This window comes from Equus quagga, chromosome 7 (genome assembly GCF_021613505.1).
Source record: "Equus quagga isolate Etosha38 chromosome 7, UCLA_HA_Equagga_1.0, whole genome shotgun sequence".
Taxonomy (NCBI): domain Eukaryota; kingdom Metazoa; phylum Chordata; class Mammalia; order Perissodactyla; family Equidae; genus Equus; species Equus quagga.
This window is the reverse complement of record NC_060273.1, coordinates 113487615-113515339: the sequence shown is the minus strand read 5'-3', so window position 1 is coordinate 113515339 and position 27725 is coordinate 113487615. Positions and strand designations below refer to the sequence as shown.

Below are 27725 nucleotides of genomic sequence, written 5' to 3'. Positions count from 1 at the left end.
CCAGACTGTGTCTCTTGGTACAAACTTCTGCCTTCTTTTTTGTCTTTAGCTACTTTACTTAAAAAAAAATCCAGGGAGTAATTCGAAAGGTATGTAGAAATCATCACTCATGATAATTTTCTCAAATATGGGAAGTTATTGGGTGATAAAAATTGAAGAAACAATGGCTCTCACAGAGTCCTGACTAGAGATAATATCTAAATCAACAAGTTAGTAACATCTCTTGGGTCACAGACCCGTTTGAAACTCTTTCTAGAAAAATGTACAGACACACCTACGCACACAATTTTGTATTTGCTTTTATTGGTTTTATAGCTTCCCTAATGTTTATAAACCCAAGTTACAAGCAGCTGATCTAAATGGATATTTTCATGATGTCATGCTTGATTTTAGTGAGGGATAAATTTCTTAGGAAACATTCATGTGATGGTGTACAAATTAGCACGCTGGAAATAATATTCTCTTTATTATAGTTAACTATGAGGGACCAGGCCTTATGCTTTTTGCTTTTGTCATCATTAGGATCTAAATCCAATACTTCATTGGGAAAGGATGTTGGCTGTTGAATCCTATCACTGTGAGCGCTGTGGGAGCGATTTTGTCAGCTGCATGGCTCTCAAGTATCACTTTCGCCGGAGGCATCTGGGGAAAGTTCACTGTGAAAACTGTGGCCAAGAAGTCCTGAGGGAGAAGCTCCAAGATCACAGTAAGGTACAAGTCGGTGCAAGTGAGTGAGGATGTGGGGGTTTTCCCTGCTTTTTAAAAACACTCCTGCTTTTTGTTTGTTGGTTTTGGTTTTTAATTCTCATGGAGATTTATTAACAGAAAACTAAAAATTAAAACAAAACTTGTGGCCATAACGCAGGTGGTGGGATGCTGTGGTTAAAGGTGCGTGTCTCATCTCACAGGGCTGCTGGGAAGGACACCTAGCGGAATCCCCTGGACACAGTGTCATCTCCGGGGAGGTGCAATTATTGTAATTATGCTTCCAAAGTGCTTCGTGTAGTGTTGGGATTCTCACAATCCTAGAATTTTTAACTTTCAAAGTGACCTTAGAGATACATTAAGGTACTTCCCTCCTTTCTGCTCCCCACTTTACACATGAGGCAACAAAGAGCCGGTTAGGTTCAATGATTTGCCCAGGGCTTCGTAAAAAGTAGATGTCAGAAAAAGAACTAGGATCTCATTCTTCTGATTTTATCAAACTAAACCAAGTGCTTTTTAAAAGATATCTTTTTTCAGCATTGTGGTTCCTGTGGTTCATTGCTTTATTAATCTACAGCAGTTTTCCATCTTTATTGAAAGAACTCATGGACTGTGCTATGTTTTGAGAATGTTGAATGAGAATTCGCTGTGCCATGAGTGGGAGCATTTAATGAGAAGCCGAACGAAGACCAGCAGATCTCTCAAATATCTCTTCCAATTCCTGTGTTAAGCATTTACTTTTTCTCAGTCTGTACATGACAGGTCAACCATGGAGACACACAAGCTAAACTGGGAAAATCTAGAAGAAAGAAATATAAAGCATAAGGCTACAAAGATATCAAAAACCTGTAGGATGTGTTCTAGGTGCTTTGGAACGGTCCTTAGCCGGGAGAACCACGAAATACAAGAGCACCACTTCACAGCCAGTAAAAGAGGTAAAGGAGATGCCCCCCGCTTTCTCTCTTTGGAGGCTCACACAATACAGAAACCAGGGCAAGGTATTATGGGTTGTTTCAGGAACAGGAAGCAGAGAAGGAAGAAGATGGAACGAGAATGTGACCTGAGACTACACATTCTTGGGGTGGCACAGGGCGGAGGATAATTCTGCTGGAGCCACATTAAGGCGGAAGCTGGGACACTGAGGCATCGTTCAAAGAGACAACACAGAAGCACAAATCCAGGGACTTCCAGTCAGAAGACGGACAGTATTAGGAATCCAGGCGGGATCGGGTTATGGTCCGTCACGTCAAAAATAACCACAGAACTAATGTATTATCTTTTGCTCTCATATTTATGGTCTGTCCTCTAAACTAACTGTTGGTTGCTGCTCTGTGAAATCTTTTAATACATTAAAAATTTCTCCAGGAAATAATAATTGTCTCTGGATACAAAGTATGTCACTGAAAAGTGAGCAGTTTTTGATGAAGTGTCCCTAAAGAGAGTAATATATAAATTGGCCATTATGTTTTTAGCAAAAGAATGAAAGTGTCAAAAAGAAAAAAACCCCAATCTGTTAGTTCGGCCTTGATGAAACTTAAACAAGGGGCTGAGCGTCCTCTGAGAGTTGGTATAAAGTTTCTTGTTACTGTTTAGTCCTGAGTATGTTCTGATTTCCACTAGGATTTCTTCTGTGACCCATGACTTATTTGAAGTATGTTTTTTAAATTTCTAAAAGCACGGGACATTTTTCGTTATTTTCTTACTGATTTCTCATTTGAGGGCGTGGTGGTCAGAGGCTATAACTTGTGCGCTCTCAGTTCTCTGACGCGTGTTGAGTTTCATCTACAGCCGAGTATATACTCAGTTCTTGTGAGTGTTCCAGACATGCTTGAACAGGAAGGTCTGGTTGAAAGTTCGTTCCCAGAGAGACTAGTGAACTCCTCTTCCAGGCGCCCGGGCCCTCGTCTAGCCCGAGGCCACTCTGAAATCAATTCTCAGTGATAATGTGGAATTTGCTCTCTAAACCCAAATGAGGGCTAACTCTGTGATGGCAGATTCTCAGGGATTTTTGTGTGTGTGATCTATCCAGCATAAAAGTTATGGAAGTTTCTTTGCTGTTGAAGGGGATCAGTCTATGCCACTCAAAAATATGCCAATTTGGCATATGGATAATTTTGAGCTGAAGAGTATTGAGAACTAGTAGATACAAGAAGAACCCTCTGGTCTCCTCTTTTCTGCCTAAAAGCAGGCCATAAATTCTCCCTCTCTCCTGTACCAGGATGAGGAGAGCGCCCCTTACCACTGGGGGTAGGAGCCAGCACATGACTCTGTATAAACGAACCTTACTAAGGTAACCTTTATCTTCCATTGGTTCCCCTAGATATTTCCTAGTCACTTTCCCACAATTTCTTGGGCCCTGGAAGCCCCAAACCCTCTTTCTTTTGTCTAGTTTTCTCCACAATTTATTGTCCTTTGTTAAAATGGTTAATAAGCCCCTGAGTCTAACTGCTTCTTTAGGTTTCCATTTCTTTTCCATAATTGACCCTGTGCACATAAAAAAATATTAACATCAATAAAATTTGTTTGTTTTTTTCTCCTGTTTATCTGTCTATTGTCAGTTTAGTTCACATGCCCCATTCACTGAACCCACCAAGTCAGTTATTCGGTTCCTTCCTATGAAGGGTGTGGTCAGTCTTGTCAGCTCTTCTGGCTTAAAACAAGCAAACACACATGCGCATCTCTGATGTCCCCATTTAAAAAATGTACTATCTCCTGTTTTCTAGATCTTGGCTCATTTTCTTTTTTCAAAAGCACCGTGCAGGATAAACCAAACATTCTGCAGAATATGGCTGTGGGCAGAGAGATTGAGACCTTTAGAGTAGGAGGTTTAACTTGGAATTCTCTCTCTCTCTCTCTTTTTTTGGTGAAGAAGATTGGCCATGTGCTAACATCTGTTGCCAATCTTCTTCTTTTTGCTTGAGGAAGATTGTCTCTGAGCTAACATCTGTGGCAATCTTCCTCTATTTTGTATGTGGGATGCCACCACAGCAAGGCCTGATGAGCAGTGCATAGGTTCACTCCTGGGATCTGAACCTGTGAACCCTGGGCTGCTGAAGCAGAGTGTGCAAACTCAACCAAAATGTCACCAGGCTGGCCCCTAACTTGGAATTCTTTACCCTGGGATCATTTTATTGAAATTTGTTAATATAAGTGTTTTTCATTTAGAAACTTAAAATGACGTAGTAAATTGAGGTAACAATTTTTTTCTGACATAGAGTGTCTAAATATTTCTGTTTTCTAAGAAATGTAACCATTTCTCTGTAAAGACTTACGTTACAATGTCAGCTAAGTCTGGAGGGCAAGTCTGCTGGTTTAACGGATGCTCCACCAGCAGAGAGAGTCCATCTCTCTGTTGTCACAAGGCTGTCTTGGCGATTAACTAAACACAATTCTCATACAAAATTAGATTCTTCCCTTAGACATGTGCGCGTCTATTTCTATGCAGTGAATATCACAGACTGATCATTTCTCTATGCAGCCCAAATGTCTGCAGGATTTTCACTTCATAATATGTTGGAGTGCAAAAGTCCCCAAGAGCTACAGAGATTTGCAGACGAAAAAATCCACCCTGCCTCGGGTCCTCTGCGCGCGGCTTGTGTGGCTGAAATTGCTGTGCTGGTCCAGCGGATCCAGGATTGCTTTCCGGTGCGGGACCCCCGAGTGATCCAGGTAATCTGAGCCTCCAGCCCTCTGGCCAGGCCACACAGCCATAAGGAAGCCATTCCTTTCTCCTGGAGGTAACGCACAGCAACCGAGCAGGCCCACGTGTTCAAAGGCCAGCTTCGCCTTCCGCACGTGGGGACACAGGTCTGCTGGGAGCCCTTTGAAATGCCCGGGCAGGCTGCAGCCTGGCGGACCAGGCACTCAACCATACAACAGCTGCAACCCATTAGGGTTGGCAACTTTGCCCCAGGGATGCAAGTGCCTTTACATTGGCAGGGCCAGGGACTTGGCTCACACTTGACCGATGTTTATAAATGCTTAAGGGAATTTCAGGCAAAGGAGGTGAGCCTGTCCCCCAGGGCCCTGTTTCATGCCTGAGCAACCTGCCTGTGGAAGTAATTAGGTGCCGTGATGATGGCTCCTTGTCAACTTAAAGACAATTCACTGGGTCCAGGAATGGTTGTCCACAGAGTGCAGAGTCATTCTGTAAAATATCCTTGAGGGAACATAGCCCGAACACAGGGAAGAGATCCAAACAGCAATAATGGTGTGATTTCCCTCCTATTATTAGTACTTTTAATGTTAATGCAATGACTACATACTATCTAATCAATGTTTAGGAAAAAAAATACAGGATATAGTTCAGAGGGCATTTTATTCTGATAATTTTTCCATTCCTTCATTTTAAAATGTACACATAATTGTTATAAAATCATTTTAAGTCATAAATTTATTCAAAAGCAAAAATTATCTTTTCACATAACTCAATAGCAATCATAATTATGATTTATAAGTATGATTGAATTCTAGCTAAGATAGCTACGGTAAAAGCCTGAATATGAAACAACATATTCTCTTCTACAGAGATGAGGTATGGCACAGAGCTGGAAATTGGGAGCCAGAGTTCTATTCCAGTCCTGCAAGATGCTTGCCAAAAGCAAGGGCCAATGATCAATGACGTTCTGAAATTGCTGTGCCCTGTATTCCATTCTTGTAGGCTGACAGTACATGTTAGTGTATTAAGAACTCTCAGGTTAAGGAAGCACTAAAAACTACATTTTCCATATTCCCTTGCCACTATGATTTCTAATGGGAATCAGTTTGTCAATTAGTTCTACTAGTGCAGGACTGAGTCCAGAACTGAGTTAAGTCAGGGCAAGGGCAGTGGGGCACGAGGCACCCGTGTTAGCCAGTCTGGATGTAGTGGATACAGAATGATTTTGGAGCCAAGAGTTCTGGTGATGACCTCTAGTTCCTGGATTTCCAGTAGGGCAGGTATTTCTGGGATGCACAATGGCAGAGGCAGCTTGTTGATTTCTAGATCTTGACTAAGGAGGTATGGGCCTGGAGCCAGCAGTTGCCATAACAGCTTTCAGATTCCCAGCTCTCTGACTGCAGCCGGGGCAACAGGTCCCTTATCAGGTGAGTTCTACAGTGTCATTCTGAAAGTCATTCCTAAAAGCCGAGCTAGAGCTATTCCGATGATTCCCTGAATTAAGTCCCTTTCTGCTTAACGTAACTGGAATGGTTTTTCTTATCTGCAAACCCTTATTGGTACACTGTGGCTCTCCCCTTTGAAAATGTTGCTCAAGTATTTTTCATGATCCTATGAGGTGGGAGATCTACACACTCCCTCGCCCCTTCACCCCGCCCCGCTCTCGTTGGTAGGTGGTATTTGTTCCCCTATTTTCTCTAGTAGTAAACATTTTCACAATCCGTGAACTCTCCCCTCTGACTAAGCTGCTGTGTCTCTGTGATAGCTCATCCTCCTCCCAGGGCAGGGAGGGCAGTGCCGAAAATACAATTGGCACATTCTTGCTCACCTCAGGCTCCACACAGAGCCTGACGGAACGGGCTGTTGGAAATCCTTAAGAGATGAGCACAGGAGAAATGAGGGAGGAGAGGGTTCAGAGCTTTGGAATGGTTCCTAAGCTTATGTGAAACTGCGTGTGCCACATTCCACCTTTGACAGATGACTTTTCCCTCATGGACATGATGGCTCCCAAATCATAGGTAACAGTTTCTTTTACTACTAAAGAGCCTCCTTTGGGAACTTGTAGCCTAAAGCGTTCCTTCAGTGCTATGGAAGGCAAAGATATGCCTTCAATTGCTAAAAGTTTTAACTTTTATAAAATCACATTTAGCAAAAGATTTGATGTAAATTCTTGTTAATTATAATTACAGAATGCTTCATTAAAATCATTCATGATGTATTTAGAAATAGCACACGAACATCCACCAGAAACATTGGTGACCTGTGGTCCTAACTTTCACAGGCACAGTTTGCGTCAGGACACCTGCGTCCAGGGTCGTCCGTCCAGGTGGTCAGTGAGGGCTGCCATATGGGAGGCTCGGGCTGGATTCTGGGTGTACAGTGGTGAATTTCATTCCTGTCCTCGTGGATTCCTCACATATCTAGTGGCTTTTGAGCAGAAAGAGTCTGAGAACTTCTAGCTCTAAACTTTCATAAGGATTTTCAGGACTATTCTGCAAATTATGCTTTCTTTTCCACAACTGAACCTAAATTCTCAGTGGAACGTGATAGATTACTTTCTCCTTCTCCTATCTTTTTTCTGCAGGGGGAGAGGGGATAACTAGCCCATAGATAATTACCCCACAATGTTAATTGACCCCAAAAGTGCTACAACTGGAAATCTGCGCTTCCTTCAAGGTTAGCTGGGATTTCCCCCACGTCCTGTCCTTTGTCTTCACAGGCTGGTTCTTACATAAAGGGGACTGACACCAGAGGATGCTCTGAGATTGACATTGTGTTGTTCAGTGACGTATTTGCCAATGCGAACCATTGCAAGAAACAATTGAGAGAAGGGTTGGATGCTCTGAGAAAAAACCTGAAGCAAACTTCGTACGGGAACAGGTCTGGGTGAACGTGTTTCTGTGAATTATTTTATTCCACAGGTGGGAAAGACTGCTCAAGAAAACTCTTAGCTCGGCACAAAAGAGCATTATGGAGTCATAATTTCTTGTGTATGCTAAGGCTAAATTCTTGGGAGAAAACTGGGAGAGATTGCCCCAGAGGCGTTTTTTAAAAAGACTTCTAGCGAAACTTTCGATGAAATTTTTTGAATTTGAGACCCCGTGATTTAAGGACTAATTATGTCCTCTCCAATGCACCTTTATTTAATTTCCATCCCTTTAGCTGAAATCTGACTCTGAGGAATGCAAACAGGAAGGGGTGGGACAGGTGACTCTAAAAACCAAAGAATTTTGGAGACACATTTGCCTGACAAACATCCCCTTCAGCCATGTCCTGGGGTCTCTTGCTTGTGTGGCTTTGCTGACATTATACACAATGTCTCTTTGCCCCAAATGTTGAACTAATCAGGCCTGGTTTTTTGGTGAGTTCCAAAAACAAAGAAAAGAAAAGGCCCTGACATGTTGTTATTTATTTGTCTATTTCAGTTTTACATCTCTTGCTATTTTTTTCAGTATATATGAATTGTGGATGAAGAAAAATGCAAATAACTATGATGTAAAGCGAATGAAATATTTTTCTTGAGAGAAACAGCCCAGGCTGTGTGCCACTTGAATTCTAAAATAAGATCGATGTTTTCAAACAATGTCCCAGAACTGTTTATTAATTTAAATAATAGATTCATTACCAAGCCCTGGCTTCAGCTGAGTATAGAGAACGAGCATGAATGTGTCTTTTACCTTCAGGAATACCAAACACCTACTAAATTGTGGTAGTTAGCAAAAGACGTCAGCTAAATGGCATGGTGGTGACTGTAACGGAGCGCGTTGGGGTTGGAAAGGCAGAAAGGGAAATGACGGAGTTTCACATACGATTACACTTTGGACAGGCAAAGACCACCTTTAAGAAAAAAGGAAAAAAAGAAGAAATGGGAGAATGTGTTTTTCATTTTTACCCATTGCTTCTTCCAAGTTTTTCCCATTAAATTTGTAAACTATAGGGTATATTATACCATTGTTATTATTATTTATCAAAACAAGACAGTTAATGTACCCTAAAGGCACATTAAAAATAAGAGTTCGTGTGTACCCTTTCCATGATGACCTTATTTGGAATCAAAATCTTTGTCCTTCATTGTTATGTCCTTTTTCTATACTCCCTGCCCACTAACTTCAAAGACTCTTCATTAGTTGTTTTATGTTTTTTTTTTTTTGAGGAAAATTAGCCCTGAGCTAACATCTGCTGCCAGTCCTCTTCTTTTTGCTGAGGAAGACTGGCCCTGAGCTAAAATCCATGCCCATCTTCCTCCACTTTATATGTGGGACGCCTACCACAGCATGGCTTGACACGCAGTGCCATGTCCACACCCAGGATCCTAACTGGCGAACCCCGGGCCACTGAAGTGGAATGTGCGCACTTAACCACTGTGCCACTGGGCCGGCCCCTCAAAGACTCTTCTAGATGCGCTCTCCCTAACCTCTTTGCCCTCCTCTATCTCTCAGGCCCCCTTCTCCTGGACAAAGCAGTGCTTGAAGTTTTTATGTTATTAGATTTCCAGAATGAATTTAGAAGTAGAACCCATGAAAAATAACAGCCCTGAAAACCGTGGTTCATTTGCTTTAATTGTTCCTGACTAAACACAAACAAACTCATTTTCTAACCTCTTTCGTTCTATTCATTCAACTCATTAAATGATTTAATTTGTGAAGCCTTTCAGGGTGAACCCAGTCGCCAGGTAGCCCATCCTTTCCTGTGCGTCTAGTAAACGCCTGTTCTTCTTCCCTTCCTCAGGGGGATTTTTCAAGGGGCTCATGGTTTTAATTCAGCCCAGAATATATTTTGTCCCATATTTTGTTTTGTTAAACAATTCCTGTGGCAAAAAAGGAGCATATTTGCAGAAGAATGAGCCTTCAAGGCAGACTGAGGGCAGAGGATGTGAAGTCAGGAAAGGAGGCAGATCATCCAAGGCTGTTTCCTTGTCCTCATAGCTGTACGAACAGTCATTTTTTCTGGCTTTCTTCTCTGCTACTCAGAGCAACCAAGACCATACCATGAGTCATTTGAAGGGAAAATTGAATTAAAAATGGAAAAGAAGCAGATATGTGAGTCTGACAGTTGGTTTTGACTCCCACCCAGTGAGAGAGTAAAGAAGTTTATTGTTTCAGTTGATACCTGGTTTTTAGTGATATATTGTTTGTTGCTGTTATTTTTAAAGCTATTCGGTTACTTTATTTTGAAAGATGGGTGTGAGAAAAGGCTTTCTTTTCCTTTGGAACTAGTCCATGTCTTAACCTACCAGGAACAGCAACTGTTCTGTGTCAGTCATTTTCGGGGCCCTGCTCATGAATGAAATCTCAGGAGACTTGCCCAGTAAGTCCCAGGGACTGGAAACCATTTACACGCCAGCAGCTCTGTGCTCCTCTCTTTACATCCCAGCGTGTTTATTATTGAAAACCACAGTGGGGAAACATATTCTGAGCTTTTAAGGAGACAGTGTTATAAAATATGTGTCACGCCTATGACAGTTACTGTTAAGATTGGGATTTTTGCCTGTTATCTCCTTCTTCTTATTGCTTTGATTTAGAGGTCTTGAAAACAAGAATCTCCCTTTTTTTTCTTTGTATTATAGTCTTAAGGTTCTCCTTTGATAAATAGTCCTTTTAAAGCCACATTGCAGGACATGGAATTGTCCTGAGAAGACATGTCCATGGACTGGGCTGATAAGAAATAGTAAGTTGCACATAACATCACCTAAGGACTCATGACCAAGTACTGCTAGGACCCATGCCCCACTTCCTCCTATAATAACAGCAAAAATCTTTTGGGCACTCATTGGACAGTAAGGTTCATGTAAGTTAGCCTAGGATGGTACTGACGTTCTCATTAACCTTGACTCATTCTGGAAGTGACCTGAACTCCACAAGTGATTCAATACCTCATTCAAGCCCTCTGGTATACACAAGAGTGAGCTTCACCTCCCTAGGCTGGTGTCTCCCAAACACACAGTTACCATGTTGAACGTAGCAAGATCTGCCTCTAAATCGTGACAGGAATGGTAAGCTACTGATTTACTGAACTCCTTCTCTCTCTCCCTGACTGAAACAGAAGGATATATTCATGAGAAAAGTTAGGTGAGGGAATCTAATAATGATCGAAGGTATTCCCTTTGTGGTACATGGAGCCAATAAGAACTTTACAGTCTTGACATTTAAAAAAAGTATTGCAGAGTTATACATTTTCAGAAATCTCTGTCCAGTTTAAATGAAAGATTGGACGTAATATATAAAGACATATTTTTTTCACTCTGGATGTTGTCTATTGACCTGTCTTACAGTTTACCAATTCTCTTTTCTGTTATATCTAATCTTCTAAATTTATCTACAAAGTTAAATTAATCTATAAAGTTCTTAAGTTCAATTATTATATTTTTTGGTTCTAGAATTTCCATTCAATTCTTTTTTAAGTAAGTAAAATCCAACTCTGGTTTAATTTTCCATCTTTTTGTCTACTTTTACCATCTATTCCTCTATGCTGTTGAACATATTGATCAGTTAAAATCCTTATCTGCTTATGCCAGTATTTAGATCACCTATGGGGTCTGTTTCTACAGTTTGCTTTTTCTCTTAGTTTTAAATCTTATAGCCCTGTTTCTTGGAATTCCTAGTGATTCTTTGAGATTAAATCCAGGACCCTGTGCATAAAAAATCTTAGATGCTTCAGCTGATGTTATCTTTTTCTAGAGAGGGTTTGCCCTTTCCTCACTGAATGGATAGAATTAGAGCTGATGACCCAGGTCACACCCCATAGCCATTAAATAAAAATGTCTGGAGGGGAGAGCAAGGCATCAATACTCTTAAGGATCCCCAGGTGATTCCAATATAAGCAAAGCTGAGAAGGCACTGTTACAGCCTAGCATGTTCACCACGGACTTTCCCCTAATCTTTGCCTCCTCAGCCCCCGAGACTGAACCCTAATCCATGTTGTCTCAGCGTGGCAAGACTGTCAACAATTCCACTCAACTCCCCAAGACTTCATTTCTCTGCTTCATTTCTTAACCAAACCTGTCTTAAGCATCTTCAGAATTCAGCGAATGTTTGGAGGGAAAAGCAGGTCATATTTCAGGTTCCGTTCTCCACCCTTCCCTTTTCAACAGATCGTGTCCTCCAAGTCTCTTCCATTGCTTCAGTCCCATGAGTTTGACAAAGTTCTGCTAGTTTCTGTAACCCCAGAAGCTTCCCTTTGCCCAAAGTCCATATTTTTAGCCTCTTGTCTATGCCCCAAATTGGCATATGTCCCCAGGGAAAAAGCAGTAGCCTGTCTACTTCTCCATGATCTGCTGCCCCCACCCCTCACTAAATCTTGACCTTTCTAGCTTCAGCAACGCTCCAGTGCTTCTAAAATACATGTACAGATGATTTTTTAAACCCAGTTTTCTAGTAGTTCTCAGTGAGCATTGATCTGCTGTAAACTACCCCACTATACCCAGAAGTAGAAATCGCACTACTTTTAAAATATTTTACTTAATCATATTCATGATTAACAATACCTTGTGCCCCAATCTATAGTCATATAATAATTCATTTAAAATTATTTCTTAATCACCTACTACATGTCAGGTACTAGGGGCAGAGCAGTGAATAGAACAAACACAGTTCCCACCCTTGTGTACCTAACACCCCGGAGTGAGAGATAATAAGCAAATAACGTAATGCCAAGTGCTAATTAATGCTGTGAATGAACATGGAGCAGGGTCAGGGGACAAGGAATAGGGAGGGAGCTCCTGTTTTAAAGGGAGGCCAGCAAAGGCCGAAGGTGCAGCAGAGACCTGCAGGAAGCCAGGCACCAAACCATGTGAATTATCTGAGACAAGGGTATCCTGGGTGCAGGAACAGCAACTGCCACTAGTGAGAAGGGAGCACTCCTGGAGTGTTCCAGAAACAGTTAAGAGAGCAGCAGGGCTGGAGTAAAGGGAAGGATGGTGGGAAATCATCTAGTGTTTTCTCATTTCTATTCTCTCTCATGACATGTCATGTTCCTTTTCTAAGGATTCTAATGGGGAAGAGAGCACCACTGTCTTTAAGATTCAATTTCTTATGTACTGGAAGTCTTCATAGTCATTCTTTTGAGATCATGGCCTACTATGATGTCCTGGGGCCTACACCCTCCGCAGGTAAGACTTATTTGTTTTGTTTCACAGGAAGCCTTTCAAATGGCTGCTCATTCAATACATATTTGTAGAGGACCCACCACATCCGGACGCAGTAATGAGCTGGGCATATGGAACCAGGCTGCTTGCAGTAGAACTGGAACACTCAAGTGTCTTTAGGAGTCAGGTTTTTTCTGCAGTGCATAAACACCCTGCATCCTTATGCTACCAGTTTTTAATTTAAGAAGTATGGTCAAGTATTAACTATTTGTCCTGTATAATGGGGTGGAGGAAGGGCACTAAAGAAATATGGATTTGGCCTGCAAGGAGCTGCTTCTTGTAGCAGGAATCCCAACTTGAACCTAAGTGGTGTTTGCACCAGGATTTGGCTACAATCTGACTCCAGACGGTAGCTGAGTCTCCTCTCATGGAAAAGACAGGTGAGGAACAGAGTCTCTGTTCAAAGTCAACAGAGCAGTGTCGAAGAGAGCGTGTTTAATACTCAGCTCTAACGGACTCATGTCTCTGTCTTTGGGAGAAAGACTTCAAAAAAATTGAGTAAAAACCAGAAGAGCTGTTTCCTGGCTGTCTACCAAGGCAGCCAGAGCTCGTCAGCATAGCTTGTAGTCTGAATGGTAGAGAGCGGCTCTGCTTGAGCGAGGAAGGGGCCCAGAAGGCCTGAGCAGCTCAGAGGACCACCCTCACTCTAAAGTGAAAAGATGCAGGAGTGGGCCTCTCTCTCTCATGGTCTTAGTTCCCTGGTAAGGCAGGAGCAGTTGTGCCTTTGGCAGGCATGGCTACCGCTGGTGGCATTACTATTTTTGCTGGGACCATCAATGTTTTTGATAGCAGCAGCCTCAGAAGACATCAAACACAGCACAAAAGAGCGGGAGAAGAGGATACTGGCAGCCACCATGTGGCACAGAAAGAAAGACCCTGCAAGCAGATGTGAGACAGTCCCTGGGGTGTCTGAAGAACAGGAGCAATTTGAGGGAGTTGGAATTCCTAAAAGAAGCGGGAAGTAATAAGGACGGAGTCATGGAACGACATCGTATGGTACTGGGATGTTATTTTTATCCCTAAGATATGGAATCTGGAGTGAGATAGGAAATACAAAATCTAATCATATTCATAAAAGAGGGGATAAAGTATCTGCATTTTGGGCAAGAAGATGAAGGCCTTGTTGTGGACTGAAAGTTTATGTCCCCCCCAAATTCATATATTGAAGCCCTAACCCCCTAATGTGATGGTGTTAGGAGATGAGGCCTTTGGAAGGTGATTACGCTTAGATAAAGTCATGGGGGTGGGACTCCCGTGATGGGGTTAGTGCCCTTATAAGAAGAGGAAGAGACGCCAGAGCTCTCTGTCTTGGCCATGTGAGGATACAGTGAGAGGGCAGCCATCTTCATGGCAGGAAGCGGGCCCTCACCAGGAACCAACCTACGAGCACCGTGATCCCGGACTTCCCAGGCCTCAGAACCGTGAGGAATAAATGTCTGTTTTTGAAGCCACTCAGCCTATGGCGTTTTGTTATCTTAGTCTGAGCAGAGGCCCAAATGTATTCTCCAGAGAACTTGGGGCTCTAGAACTTAGTCTGGACTTCTGCTTGACTTAACTTACATGTTCTCTATGTGACAAAATGGTGGGACTGAAAATGCCATGGCAACTTGTAAGCCAATGCATGACCAGCAGTCCTGCTCCAGCTCAGCAGTATTAAATATTTTCATTGAATCTATTCATTTATTTATTTCATTCAACCAATATTTCTGGAATACCTAGCATGTGCCATTAAATACTTACAATGGATTAGGTAGGAGATCAAGAGTTTTGCTCTTTTGGGCCTCACATTTGGTAGAGGAGAGATTCATGAGCCAGTAACCCTGAAATATTTGTTATCTCCTAAAGCTCCATGCTCTAGGTCTTTGCCCAATGTTTCTGTTAATATATTTTTCTTAACCTGCCCCATCCTATGTTCTGCTCTGAAAGGGCCTGCTTACACTTCAAGACTCAGCTCAGCTTCAGCTGAACTTCCGTCCCTAATCCTTCCTAGATCAACCTCTTCTGCTTTCCCACAGGATCCTCCCTGTATCTCTGCTGTAGCACAATCCTCTTGTGTTGTCACTGGGCACAGGTTTGGCTTCCCATTGTATTTTGAGCTCCTTGAGCATAAGGATTGTCTTTGTGCCTAGCACTGCATTATTCAATAAATATTTATTGAGTAAATGGAATGAATGGACATAACATTGGTCCTACTCAGCCAGACTCCAGAGGAGCCTGTTGACTTTCTTGAGCTGGTTCTTTCACTTATCAGCACTGTTGGACAGTGTGCTGCTCACATCAAAATTCTCTTCTCTTATGCGATAATTTGTTAGCACGCGAGTATGGCATGCCTACCATGTTCTAAGAACTCTGTCAGAACAAATACAAACATGAGTAAGACATGGTGGGGTTTACAGTCTGGAAGGGAAAACAGACACATACTTAGGTCATTTTAATATAACATCATCTGTATTAAGACAGAGGTGTGGGGAACTCGGAGATAAGATAGAGTACTGGGAAGGAGAGTATGGACTCTGCTTAACCTGAGGTGTTAGTAAGTCTTGGCTCTGACAATCTTGCTGAGCCTATAAGATTAAAAAAAAAAAAATGCTGTGATTTATCTAGCACCTATTTATGTGCCGTAGATAATTCTCATTGACCTAAAATTAATCTCATTAAATGAATCCCATTTGATCTGCATGACAAACCTGAAAGGAAGATGCTATCCTCAGTTTGAATATTAAGAAACTAAGCCTTAGAAAATTTAAGCGACTTGCCTGCAACTATGTAACCAGTAAGTGCAAGAGCTGGGATGCAAATCCAGGTTCATCTGACCGTGTAGGTCCTGTGTAGACAGACATAACACCAAAGTCACGTGGTGCAGAGAACACACTGGGCCTGAAGCCAAATCCCAGGCCTATTTCATAGTATCTACGTGCCCTGGGCTAAGTCATGTGACACTCTGAAGTCTCGCTTTTTTCCATCTATAAAACAGAGAGGAGAAAATGACCTCATAGGATAGCTGTGAGAATTAAAATATGAGATTTAATTTGAAATCATGTAGTGAAGTGCTTAGCTCAATGAATATTTATTAAGAAAAGATAATTCCATCTCCTTATATCTCACCATAGGCCAATGAAGCTCTTGCATTTGTGCAAAATGCTCTCTGTCTCTTGTGTGCAGACTTCGAAAGCACGGTGGTTAGGCTACAGCAGCTCCTGGGTAATTGTCTTGAGGATTTGAGGTTATAGCAGCAGCTTTCGAGCTAAAATGTCTCCCAGAGGAGCAGAAGCATATTTTTGCACTGGGTTTAAGTCCCTGAAGTTCTTGAGCGCAGCTGTGTGAAATGAATGGAAAGAGACGGAGGTTCTTACGTAACCCTGCTCATCTCCGCTGAAGATGGGGAATGAGCTTGGCGGGAGACCAGCGCTCAAACCAGTTTTAGGATTTCAAGGAATTTTAGCGGGCAACTAAATGTTGCTAATAACTGTCAGAGCAAGACTTAGATGATCACGTCGAATCTTCAGAGGCATCTTAACGTTCTTCCCTGCACATCTTACATGTGTGCTGGACCACCAATAGCATAGCCTGTGTGCACAACGCAGCCCGGAGTCATGAGATTTGATGAGGGCGTGGTTGACAACATGCCCGCTTCAAATATGATTCTCAGACCAGTAGGATCAGCATCACTTGGGAACTTGTTAGAAATACAGAATCGGAAACTGCATTCCAAAAGATTCCCCAGGAGATTCTTGAGCTCATGGAAGTCTGAGAATACTGAATTAGCCCCTGCTTAGGAAGCACGTGGGCTCAGATCTAACCTGCAATGCAGGGCAGAAGGGTGGCAATAGATGGTTGAACTTCCTAGCTGTGTGAGTTTGGGCAACCTGCTTAACCTCTCTGACTCTATATCCTCATTTGTAAACTGGAGGTAATCATAGTTCCTATATTACAGTTGTTAAAGAGTAAATGTGTTAATAAATATACAGCACTTAAAATAGTACTTGCTTCATAACAAGAAAGCTAAGCATTCCTGTTTTATAGATGGTGATCATGATGATAAAATAAAGCTTAATAAAGTCACACAGTTAGAGCAGAAACAACAATCACAAGCCTCAAAAAATAATTTAAGTTAGAGACTACTTAGTTTTCTGTCAGTGAAGAACCTTGAAGGAGGGGAAATGTTGAAACAGTACTGGCTTCGGGGAGAGAATCTCTGAGTCAGCCGTGACACATCAGATAGAGAGGACAAGATCCTCAAATATCTGACATACTCATTGCATACCAAAATTTAAGTTAAATTAATGTTTCGTCTATCTTTCATCATTGTAAACCTGAGTTTCTTTCCAAGTCTGTTTGCTAAGAAAGGCAGAGAGCCTCCCACTAAAATTGTAAGTTCTAGTTTAATAGTTGTAATGACTGTTGCCCTGTAAGTTTGGGACTAGAATCTGTTTATTATAACAGCATTGATGAGACTCTTTGCCATAGACAACTCTGTTTGTTCACCGATGTTTATCATGGCAATTTGATTCTCCAGCCTGTTGATAATCAGCCTACTGTTATATCTCTGATTTGGCCCTAAACATCTGGACAAGTATAAAAGGACTGTCCTGATACTCTTAAAATTGGGAGTCTAGATAAAGGCATATAAGTATTATTTTTTTTTTGTAAAATGTATTTTACAAGTAAAATAAAGGTACTAACCGATTAACTTTAAAATGTGTATTGCAGAGTCTATATTTGCCAGGATTAAGTGTGTCATTTTGTGACAATTTAGTTGGGCAGAAGGACATATAAAGGGTGTAAAAACAGATTCATATTAGGACTTCTAATTGTGTTGAATTGGGAAAATTCAAGTAGATTATGATAAAAGATACTAAATATTTATATGTCATACAATGAACACAATCCGAGTTAGTGATGTTTTACTCATAATCATTAAGCTATAGATGATTATTTGATCATTCTTACTATTTAATCTAGTTTTTCTCCCTCGTTAATGTATCATTAACTGAAGTAGATTGTTTTCACTTTGACCTAAACACGTCTTTTAAAGTCACCTCCATCTTGGGGCCGGCCCGGTGGCACAGTGGTTAAGTGCACACATTCTGTCTCAGCGGCCCGGGGTTCCCCGGTTCGGATCCCCGGTGCGGACATGGCACCGCTTGTCAAGCCATGCTGTGGTAGGCGTCCCACATATAAAGTAGAGGAAGATGGGCACGAATGTTAGCTCAGGGCCAGTCTTCCTCAGCAAAAAGAGGAGGACTTGCAGCAGATGTTAGCTCACGGCTAATCTTCCTCAAAAAAATAAAAATAAAGTCACCTCCATCTTTATAAACATAATTCCTTCAAGTGTTCCATTGATAGAATCTCTTCTGCAAGTATATATACAGATAACAACAATTTAGATATTAAACAGGGGATTTTATAGGTTATTGTACAGAGAGCATAATGATATTTAGTTTACATGCTAGATGATATTTGCATAAGGTAATGAAACCTGCTTCTGGGAAATAAACTTCCTCTGCCCATAGAGAGAACATCTTTCTCATCAGACAGGTTTTCTTGTACCAGAGTTTGGTCTATTTGAACTGCCCAGCATTGTAACGTTGAAGCTTTCTGTTTTAATTACTTGGGCAAACTGACATAACTCTCCTAAAGAGAGAAAACTGTGTTGTTTTAAATGCCCAAGTTCTAATTAATCAGAGTAACATAACTCATTTGTCCCAGGCGAAACCAAGAGAGGAGAGGGGGAGGAAATTCTCACAGTTGTCTTTGTTCCTTGGTGTTAACAGATTTAAAACTTCACCTTTACCGCAAACTGTATCTCTGTAAGGACAGTGACGAGGCACAGCTGTGCGCCTTGGCCCTCCTGCCGTACCAAGTGGATTTCGTCAAGGCATCTGTCGGCAGGGTGAAGGAGCTGGTTCGTTTAGTGATACATTGGTTCAAGACATCATTTGCCAACCCCACCGAGGAAAATAAGTATGTAACCAGCACAAGGGCACCATGCGAGCCTCTCTCTTTTCGGTCCACTTCCTTTACTCTTTCAGGCCCCGCCTCTTTCCTTGGTAGGCAGAGGGGATGTGTAGCAAAAGAGAGAGAGAGAGAGAGGAGGGAGAGAGTCCAAGGGCTGTTACAGGATATGGAACTTCTATATTCCGTTACTCCAAAATATAGTATAATGGTTTGGTAGGAACCAAAGAATAGAAAGAAAAATGTTCAGTGGCAAAATGTTTGGTGCAGGGAAGGAAGGCACAGAAAAAGGAAAACAGAAACTACTAACATGATTCGAATGGGACGTTTAATGTTTGAGTTTCCAGCTTTCCTTCTGCTGGAGGCAGTTCCAGCAGAGGCCGAGAGGTCCTCCAAGGAGGGGAGCCTCAAGAGTCGATGTGTGCACGTTTTAGAATCTCTCCTTCCCTTTGATAGCAGCCAGCTCTGGCGTGGGGTGAGGGGATGTGAGGGGGACTCAGCGACTGGTTTGAGTATTTGAAGATAAACTTTTGATAAAGAGACCTAGAACATATTTGTATGAATTCTCCACTTGGCAGGAATAGCAGAGGCAGGAGGATTTACTATAGCACATTTATGTAGGGCCGCTTTCTGCAAGGAGTATGTCTTCTTTACCTTTGTATGCAGTTGCTAATAATCTTGATTTGTTCATCTGAATCACACACTGTTTACTCTTTGTATATTTTTGTGTTTGACATTGATGATAACATTAGTCACTTCACAAAAACATACATTACTTCTACATAACTACCCATCTCAAAGCATCTCCAAACATTCTATAGGCTTTTTCTCATTTGGTTGAGTAGAAATTTGTGAGTGAAAATAGAAAAACAGAAGAACAAAGAAATAAAGCTTCTTGCCTGAGTAGATTCTTGGTCAGATGAAAGGCCTGCTTTTAAAATCTAGCACATTTTTTTTTGGTAGTGGAGAGCTTTTATAGGTCTGCAAGAAGAAATTTATCTATTAACATGGCAGAATAATAATTCTAAGGCTTAAAAAGGTGGCATTGTGGGGGAACTGGACCACATATGTTACAGTACCATAATTGGTTTTCTATTTTGGGAAAGTAATCTGGTGATGTGTATTAAGTATTTATTATGTGTTAAGGATTTTAAAATATTCAAACCATTTGTCAAGTTAATTCCCCTCTAAGTAAAAGAAACAGTAAAAGTAAAAACTGTTTACTTGTTATTTGCTTTCAAAAAAAGAATTGAGGCTATTTATATTAAAAATATGTCATAAAAGAGAGTACTCAAAATAAAGATTTAAGAGGGCCGGCCCTGTGGCCGAGTGGTTAAAGTTCCATATGCTCCACTTCGGCAGCCCAGGTTCACAGGTTCGGATCCCAGGTGTGGAAATATTCCACTCATCAGCCATGCTGTGGAGCCATCCCATATACAAAGTAGAGGAAGACTGGCACAGATGTTAGCTCAGGGCTAATCTTCCTCAAGTGAAAAAAAAAAGAGAGAGAGAGAAGGATTGTCAGTGGATGTTAGCTCAGGGCGAATCTTCCTCACACACACAAAAAATAAAGATTTGAAAAGAAAGTTCAGAAGAACTTACAGGAACTACCCTTGGAAAAAATAAATCACACTAAAAAAAAGTAATTTATATAAGTATGTTCAGAATAGTACCACTAAAGATAATGAAAATTGGGAATAACAAAAATTCCTCTGAAGAGCAAATAAACTTGTCATTTAAATCTGATGAAATACTATTCGAGACAAGTTTGGGAAACACGGTAATACATGGAAAGATTTACATGAAACAATGTTAAATGGCCAAAAAAGAACATAAAATAATATGAACATATATCAGAACTATATAAATATGTATGTCAACATGCTATGAAATGTGAGGTAAATAGTGTAGTGTTTACTAAGTCTTTTCTCCCTCTAAATTTACTTTCATGAAATGTGAAGAGCATCTCCTGCTTGCGCAATTTCAACCGTGGCTTCCTTTGGCACTTGGGAGCACCAGATAAAGTGGAGATGGATTTTGAGTCTTGTGTCCGTTGTTGTCACCCCTGAGGGAAAATCACAAGAACTGAGTTACTGACCAACTGAAATCTAGTTTGCTGTTCACTACTAGGATAAGAAATTTTGTCTACTTATAGTTTGTTCTGTTTCCTTTATTGAGGTAAAAGCAAATGACTAATGTAATAGTAAGAAGATGTTACTATTCTATTAGGGAAGAAAATTGCATGATTTTGCCAAGTCATGAGAGATTTCCATGGCGAATGAATGCCAAGGCCGCAGAAGCTCCTTTTTGGCTATCAACCAACGTGGAATCCTGGAACTGTTGTGTTAGTTTTTTCTCCTTTGAGTTTATTTTTAATCTTCAGCTTTAATTTTTTTCTGATGTACATAAACTGTAATTTAAAAGACAATGTAAAAAAGTTTCCTTCTTCATTCTCAGTGTCTACCTCCCCAACCACGCTTAGACCATATTCCTCCAAATTTATTTTTTACATATGCTTAATTAAAAAAAAATATATTTACAGCTTATTGCTTTGAAAATTGTTTTTCAATTAATATATATTGTACCTTTTAATATTGGTACATAGAGACCTACCTTACTTCTTTTAATGACTACCTAGTGCAGGTCAATGCTGTCTAAGAGAAATAGGATGTGAGGTTCAAATATGAGCCACATATGCAATATTCTGTATTCTAGTGCCCACATTAAACAGGTAAAAAGTAGTAGGTGAAATTAATTTTAATAATGTATTTACCCAATATATCCAAAATGTCATCATTTCAACATGCAATCAATATAAAACTTATTAACGAGATATTTTACTTTTTTTAATATGTCTGAAAAATCCATTGTGTCCTCAAGTCAGATTAGCTACATGTCAAGTGCTGCATAGCCACGTGTGGCTAGTGGCTACTGTGTTGGACAGCACAGTAAGAGATGTATCATGAAACTGTCTAACCAGTCTTCTCTTGATGAACATTTCAGTTTACTATTAGAAACAATGAGACAAAGAACATCCTTTTGCACATATCTTTGAACATTTGTAGAAATGTTTCTACAGAATGAATTCGTAGAATTGAGAAATGCGGGGTGAAAGGGATGGAAGATATCAAATTTTAATAGAGTTGACTCCAAAAAAGACTGTGTTAATTTACCTTCTCACCAATAGAGTGTGAGAGGGTTCATTTCCTCACAAACTCACCAACGTTGGATATTATAATTAAGTTTTGGCCGTCTGATTGGTAGAAATATTATTGTTTGGTAAGTAGTGAGATTGGAAATTGAATTTCTTCTTTTGTAAATTGCCTGTTGAGCTTATTTTTCTCATAACTGAAAAAACCTGTCTTCATTTTGTGGGTTAATGGAAGTAGGTACAACGCTTTATTCTGTGTCTAGATTCCGGAGACTTCCCTCCTCTTACACGATGGAGCTCCTCACAATTTACGTCTGGGAACTGGCGGGAAAGCCCCTGCTCTTCAGCCTGGTGCAGGGCCTGAGGGCCGTCCTCAAACTTCTGGTTCAATATACAGAAATCGACATTGTTTGGCACAGACACTACCATCGCAAGTTTCCCGTTTTTGTAAAGGTTAACCAGAAACACACAAGGTAACTACTTATTTTTCTATTCCCTTAGGATGTAAGAAGTTTGTTTGCCACCAAGAAAGTCTGGAGCAGAGTAGCTTTGTCGGGATTCAATGTGCACGAGAAGGCCTTAATTACCACAGTCAATTCCCTTCCATTACTTCCCACAGAACTTTAATTCTCAAGTGTGAATTAAGAGTAATTTGAGTAAAATGATTGAATGTGGATACAGACAACAAATGAGGAGGAAATTGACGGCTGAACGCAGGGAGAAAACACCTCCTCAGGTGAAGAGGAAAAATGAGAGGGAGGCAGAGTGGGAGGGGCAGGAGCAAGCTGCTGTTGTCCAATACAGCTGATTCGTGCTCCGTGCACTTGCTCCCACCATCCCAGAGAGTCCTTTTCTTAACTGAGTTCCTTCTTTAATTCTGAATTGGCTTCTTCGAACTATACAGCAAATTGAAACGGGGTTTAGAAATGGATTGTTTTGGGTTTTTGTTCTTTTTAGGCCGTTCATTTTAGACCCTGTAAATCCTACTGTCAACGTGTGTGACACCTGCAACGCCTGGGACGAAGTTGCCCACGTGGCGAGATGCAGCCTCTTGAAGCCTCTTTTCAGCAGAGTGAGAGCTGAGCCCCCCTGGCTTTTCACAAACAACTGGTAAATTGGGCGAGGAGCCACGGCTGTCCATGCATTCTAGGAAGAAAATAAAAAAGATGCAAAATATGTTGCCAATAAGAACGCTCTGGATGAAGACAGTAGGAAGGAAACTTCCTAATTTAATTCACTCCTTTAGGGAACCCAATCTTTAACAAACATTTTTATGTGAGCCATCGTTTAAAATAAAACGATCTGTTTCGGCCTTTAAGACAATTGTCGTCCCCTGCCCTATTTTTTGGATTTATTTGCTTTGGTGGCCTTGTGACCAAAAAAAATCCAAGTATTCACAATGGATAAATAAATAAAATTCCCAGACCTTTTGAGAGAAGATTATCTAACTGGGTAACATAGCTCCCACTGAAACTTTATGGTTTCAGGTTGACTTTTCAACTCTCCTGGCAGTCTGGTATTTCATTGGGTCACTTGCATTTTCAAAATTCCACTATGAAAACCTGCCTGCACTAAGTACTGGCTATTTCCTTCCAGACATCATCTCACCAATCACTACGTGGAAACAGAAATATCTGGGAGATACACAATGGAATGCCTCACAATAAATTGTTTCCCCAAATCATTTTATGACTGTGTCACGACTCGACTCACGGGTCAGAGCGGAGCCGTACTTAAGGCTTGCAAGTCGTTAAGGCCTAAGTAGGGATAAATAAACTAGCCAGGCTACTGAATGGTCCAGTTTTGCCACAACTGTTTTCAATTGTTGGGATCAACTGTTTTCTTTTCTATTAAGGAGCATTAGCAGCCACTGATAATGAAAGCCAGGGCCCACCAGAAATAGAGCGGAGGAAATTTCCTGACTCACTTGCATGGCAACAATTCATCAGCACTGAAGATATATGAAGTGTGACTGCGAGTGATGTGAGCCATTAGGCTTCCCCCTGACAGAGCTCTTACATGTAGATGAGTGCTGTCCCCCTCGGGCTAGTCCCCGGAGAACCAGTGAGCTTATTCCAGCGGGGTGATTGCTCTGGAAACACTTTTGGATTTCCCTTCAGGGGAGAATCTTCTTTTGAACATCCTTAATGGTGACAAAATTTGTCCTTTGAGGGTGGATTTGATTTTTGGAAATGGTACAATGTATTCATAGTGGACGTCTGTTGGTTTTTTGTCTACTCAGAATTCTTTTCCCCAAGGAAGGGTTCGAGAGGTTGCATTTCTTCTGTTGTTCATTCTGTCTCTGAAGGCTCTTGAGGAGAAATCATTTCAAAAACGTCTTGAGAAATGGCCACATTTTCCCCATTTTGGTAACTGAACCCATATTTACCTCGAATGACTAGTCCTTCCAGACTAAGTCTAAATCGTTTAGGTGGGATGCCTTGATGACCACTTCCAGAGGGACAGACTCGGGACGCAGGCCTGGCACAGCAATTGATTCAACTAAGACACCACTGTGGCACTCACTTCTGGAATTTGGATTTGAACTGTTGGGAGGAGAATTTCTCATTCTGCTATGACATAAGCATGAAACTACTGGCCACCATCTTGCTGCTCCAAGGGGAGAGCCTGCCTAAGAATGGAGCCAAGGCAGAAGAACGCAGATTTGAGAAATGAGCAATGATACACATGTATGTGCATGTAGGCATACATCTATATAACGAGAGCTCAAGTCCTGGATCCAGATGTACTTGGAGCAAAAACTATCTTGGGCTTCTTTTGTGTCACAAGCTAATAAACTCCCCCTTTTGCCTGGTAGGTTTGGTCTGGGTTTCTACCTTACAATCAAGTGAGTCCTGACAATTCCAGTAGAACAGAGCCAGGTCTGGTGAAGGAATTAACTCATCAAGCAAGGAGTAAGGAAGGCACCAAGACACTGATGACAAATTTATACTCAAGAAACATTCACTGAGTGCCTGCTAAGTGTTAGGCTTAATAGATGAGATGCTATAATAAACTAGTCAGTTCAGGATGGCAAGGTGCTTCCAGCCGACGAAAGAGACTGCTTTTCCTCCTTTGCTCACACAGACCCAGAGGGCCATTCCCGAGGAGGAGTTCCTGACAGGAGTGTTTTTGGCAAAGACAGCACACTCTTGAGCATTGTCAGAGCATGTTATTAGTTTCCCAAGGGGACTAGCTTTTTAAGAAGACAACAATTATTTGAGGCCATGAATTCTATCATTATAAAAATAGAATTCTGTTTTCCCTCTGTGGTCACACCTCCTGTGGAACATGAGAACACATGGATTTCTATGTAGGGAACCCAGGACAGGAGGGTTAGCACATAATACCACACACATTTATTTGGGGCCTGGGAGGGACTCCTGACTGGTGTGAGACCTTACATTGGAGTGGGAGGGGCAGTGAGTGGGGAAAAAGTGAACTCTGCCACCAGTCCTAAATCTAGTTTTCTCAGCAGCATTTCTATCCCTTGAAGAGGTTCTTCCTCATGTCAGCTTTTCTGATCTATTCTTTGGATGAAAAGTTCAGAATAATCCAGTGTGATTTTGCTCTGAAATGAGTAAGGTGAGATTTCTTTGGTTGCAAGGTGTGTGATCCACTCAGAAAAAGAATAAGCTAATTCATTGCAGGGCACTTGGCCAGCAGCTCTCACCACCCCTCATGGGCCTCATGCTCTCTCCTGCTCCTGGTGTCTCTGCCTCTCTCTGCACCTGCTCTCTACACCAACCAGCCTCTCCTCTTTTTGTGGACCAGCTTCCGCTGCTGACTCATGTTCCTACTTCCTTATCACTTAGCCTGCACAGACCACAGCTCTCATGAACCTGACTCTTCCAACTTCAGCTTCCAACTCCAACTGGCAAATTCCTTCCAGGTTTCTTAGTTCACCTGTTTGAGGGGGACAGACTGATTAGTCTAGTTTATAGTTTCAAGCCAGGTTGCCCGGAATCACTAGCTAGCTATGGGGCAGCTGAGATTGGGATGGGGTGATATCGTGTGGAGCCAAAGGAGAACACCAAAGAAGCAGGAAGACGAGGTCTAGGGTCTAGGTCTACCCTCCCGTGCCCACTCACAATCCAGAGCCATAATAGGTCTCAGAGATAATATTTTAGGCACCCTATTGCTGATATAGGCTAGTCTGGGAAACTCGCCACAATTTATGACCTGGCTGCTGTAGAAAAATGCCTCCTCAGGGTTGAACAACTGCCTGACTTACAAATGGACTTGTGGGACATAATTGCTGCTAAAATTGGGAACTGCCTATAAAAACATAGCAATCTGGGACTTTTACTTGAGAACCAATAATTGCTAGAGCGTCAACAACTCAGGAAGACACTTCCGCTCGCCTTTCCCACAACCGACTTTGCTCCAAGGAAGAAAGTGCTATCAGGGTTTAGTCAGCTTTAAAGAGGTGACTGTAACCATGAGCTAATAGAGATTTCCATGGTTTCTGGTAAAGAGATTAAAAGTAATTCCAGATTTTGGACTGAAAGTGATAAAAGAGCAGGAGCCGCTCTTTCAGGAGAGAGAAGGCAGCCATATCTCTCTGCTTCTCTGCTTCTCTCCAGCTTCCAGGAGGGGCAGAGAGGCGACCTCCCCCTCTCTTCTTAATTCCTTCTCTGTTCTCCCCCAAGAGGCTGGTTATGGCAGAAGGACCAGGGCTATGCTGCCTAGTAAAGAATGTGTTAGGTAGCTTTAGGCCAAAAGAGCTCAAATTTATGTGTGATCAGAAACACCTGGTCAAGTGGTAAATGATCCAGACCTTCTCCTGGAATTCGGTCAGCAGGTCTGGGTGTGGCCCGGGAATGTGTATTTTTAAATGAGTACCCCAGGTGATTCTGGCACGGAGTTCACGTATCATATTTGAGGAAGAAAGCCTGGGCCCAGAGGCAGAATCTGGCTCCCTCGCTAAGATAAATGTGTGTGTGTGTGTGTGTGTGTGTCTGTGTGTGTGCGCGCGCACTTGCCCTGCTTTAGTCCTGGGCTCTAGGAGAGCCTCTTGGCCAAGCCAAAGGATTTGCTCCTTCACACCTAGCTCAGAAGAGCTCAACATTCGAATTTGAGGTCAAGGCCAAGCAGAGTAACGGCTCTTACCAGTTAGGCCATTACACCTCTGAGGCAGAATTTCCTGGGCAGAGCAGTGGTTGTTGCACTTTGGGACTACCTGGGGAACTTTAAAAGATACTGATACTTGGCCCCACTTCCAGAGAATCTGATTTCATTGGTCTGGGTACAGTCTGGGCATTTAGGATTTTTAAAGCTTCTTGGGTATTTCTAATGTGCAGCCAAAGTTGAGAAACACGGTGGTAGGGAAAATGATTTTCATTTTCCTGGAGCCCCGGCTAAAAGCAATCCTAATATTTGCTTTTGAACACGATGGACACCATAGAAGAAATCTTATATTTGCATTTCTGCAAGGCAAAACAAAAAAAAAATATTAACAATATATGAAAGAGAATATCTCGAACAGTGTTTACTTGTAAACATAGTCAAGGATAATGCAAATACTCTTAGTCTGGCTTCTTTTGTCCTTTGGCAAGAAAGAAAGGGATGGCCTGATATAACTTAGAATTCTCTAAAGCACTTCAAAGGTGAATGCTCAAGTACAACAATTCTTCTGTCTTCAAAAGCTTTCCTAAAGAAACAGGAAAGTGTTAAGTCTTTCTGCTTTCTTTCTCTTTTTCCTGAGACCAAGCGGATCAGATTCATGGTTGAGGTAAGTACAGCATTTCAGGAATATCAATAGTTTCATTCTTTTCCTCTTCTAGAAATAGGTGAATGAATTTAATAGCAAACATATCAGTGGACTATAGGTTTTGAACAAATGGACAACCAAATTCCGATCATTAGAGGAACGATGACTTTATTAAATCTGTAATATTCTGATATGTTCACACAAGTTTAGTGACTTGTTTGCTTTAAGCTGTTTTTTCATAACAATCTGGTGTATTTGGATTTTGAGAAAATTAAACTATCTTTTGTCAAAATATAGTGCTATTCTGTATTTAAGGATGATGAGATTTATCTTAAATAGGCTACGTGGGGCTATGTCTGAGCTAGGTTGGATCCTTGCTGAAAAGCTTGAGACTGTAACT

The 27725-nt window shown here is 41.5% G+C and overlaps 1 protein-coding gene across 3 annotated transcripts; it reads left to right on the top strand.

The window, feature by feature from the left end:
- LOC124242692 (2'-5'-oligoadenylate synthase 3-like) lies at positions 1-24389 on the top strand. Of its 3 annotated transcripts, XM_046667874.1 has the most exons (9): positions 1-89; positions 523-711; positions 1454-1640; positions 4184-4374; positions 7083-7243; positions 12346-12470; positions 18281-18470; positions 21876-22085; positions 22570-24389. In XM_046667874.1, exons 2-9 carry the CDS (start codon positions 553-555, stop codon positions 22724-22726), a joined length of 1380 nt encoding a protein of 459 aa, XP_046523830.1. In that variant the 5' UTR covers positions 1-89; positions 523-552; the 3' UTR covers positions 22727-24389. The 3 variants fall into 3 exon arrangements, with proteins under 3 accessions (XP_046523830.1, XP_046523831.1, XP_046523832.1); XM_046667875.1 differs by lacking the exon at positions 18281-18470 and having other exon boundaries at positions 21851-22085; XM_046667876.1 differs by lacking the exon at positions 1-89 and having other exon boundaries at positions 611-706.
- The last annotated feature ends 3336 nt before the right edge of the window (positions 24390-27725 follow it).

What these genes read in the sequence shown, in the direction of transcription:
- LOC124242692 (XM_046667874.1), top strand. Translation starts at nt 553, where the DNA reads ATGTTGGCTGTTGAATCCTATCACTGTGAGCGCTGTGGGAGCGATTTT. An exon ending in CTTCACAGCCAGTAAAAGAG is followed by an intron (nt 1,641 to 4,183) that starts GTAAAGGAGATG and finishes TTCTCTATGCAG; the next exon opens with CCCAAATGTCTGCAGGATTT. An exon ending in AACCCCACCGAGGAAAATAA is followed by an intron (nt 18,471 to 21,875) that starts GTATGTAACCAG and finishes TTCTGTGTCTAG; the next exon opens with ATTCCGGAGACTTCCCTCCT.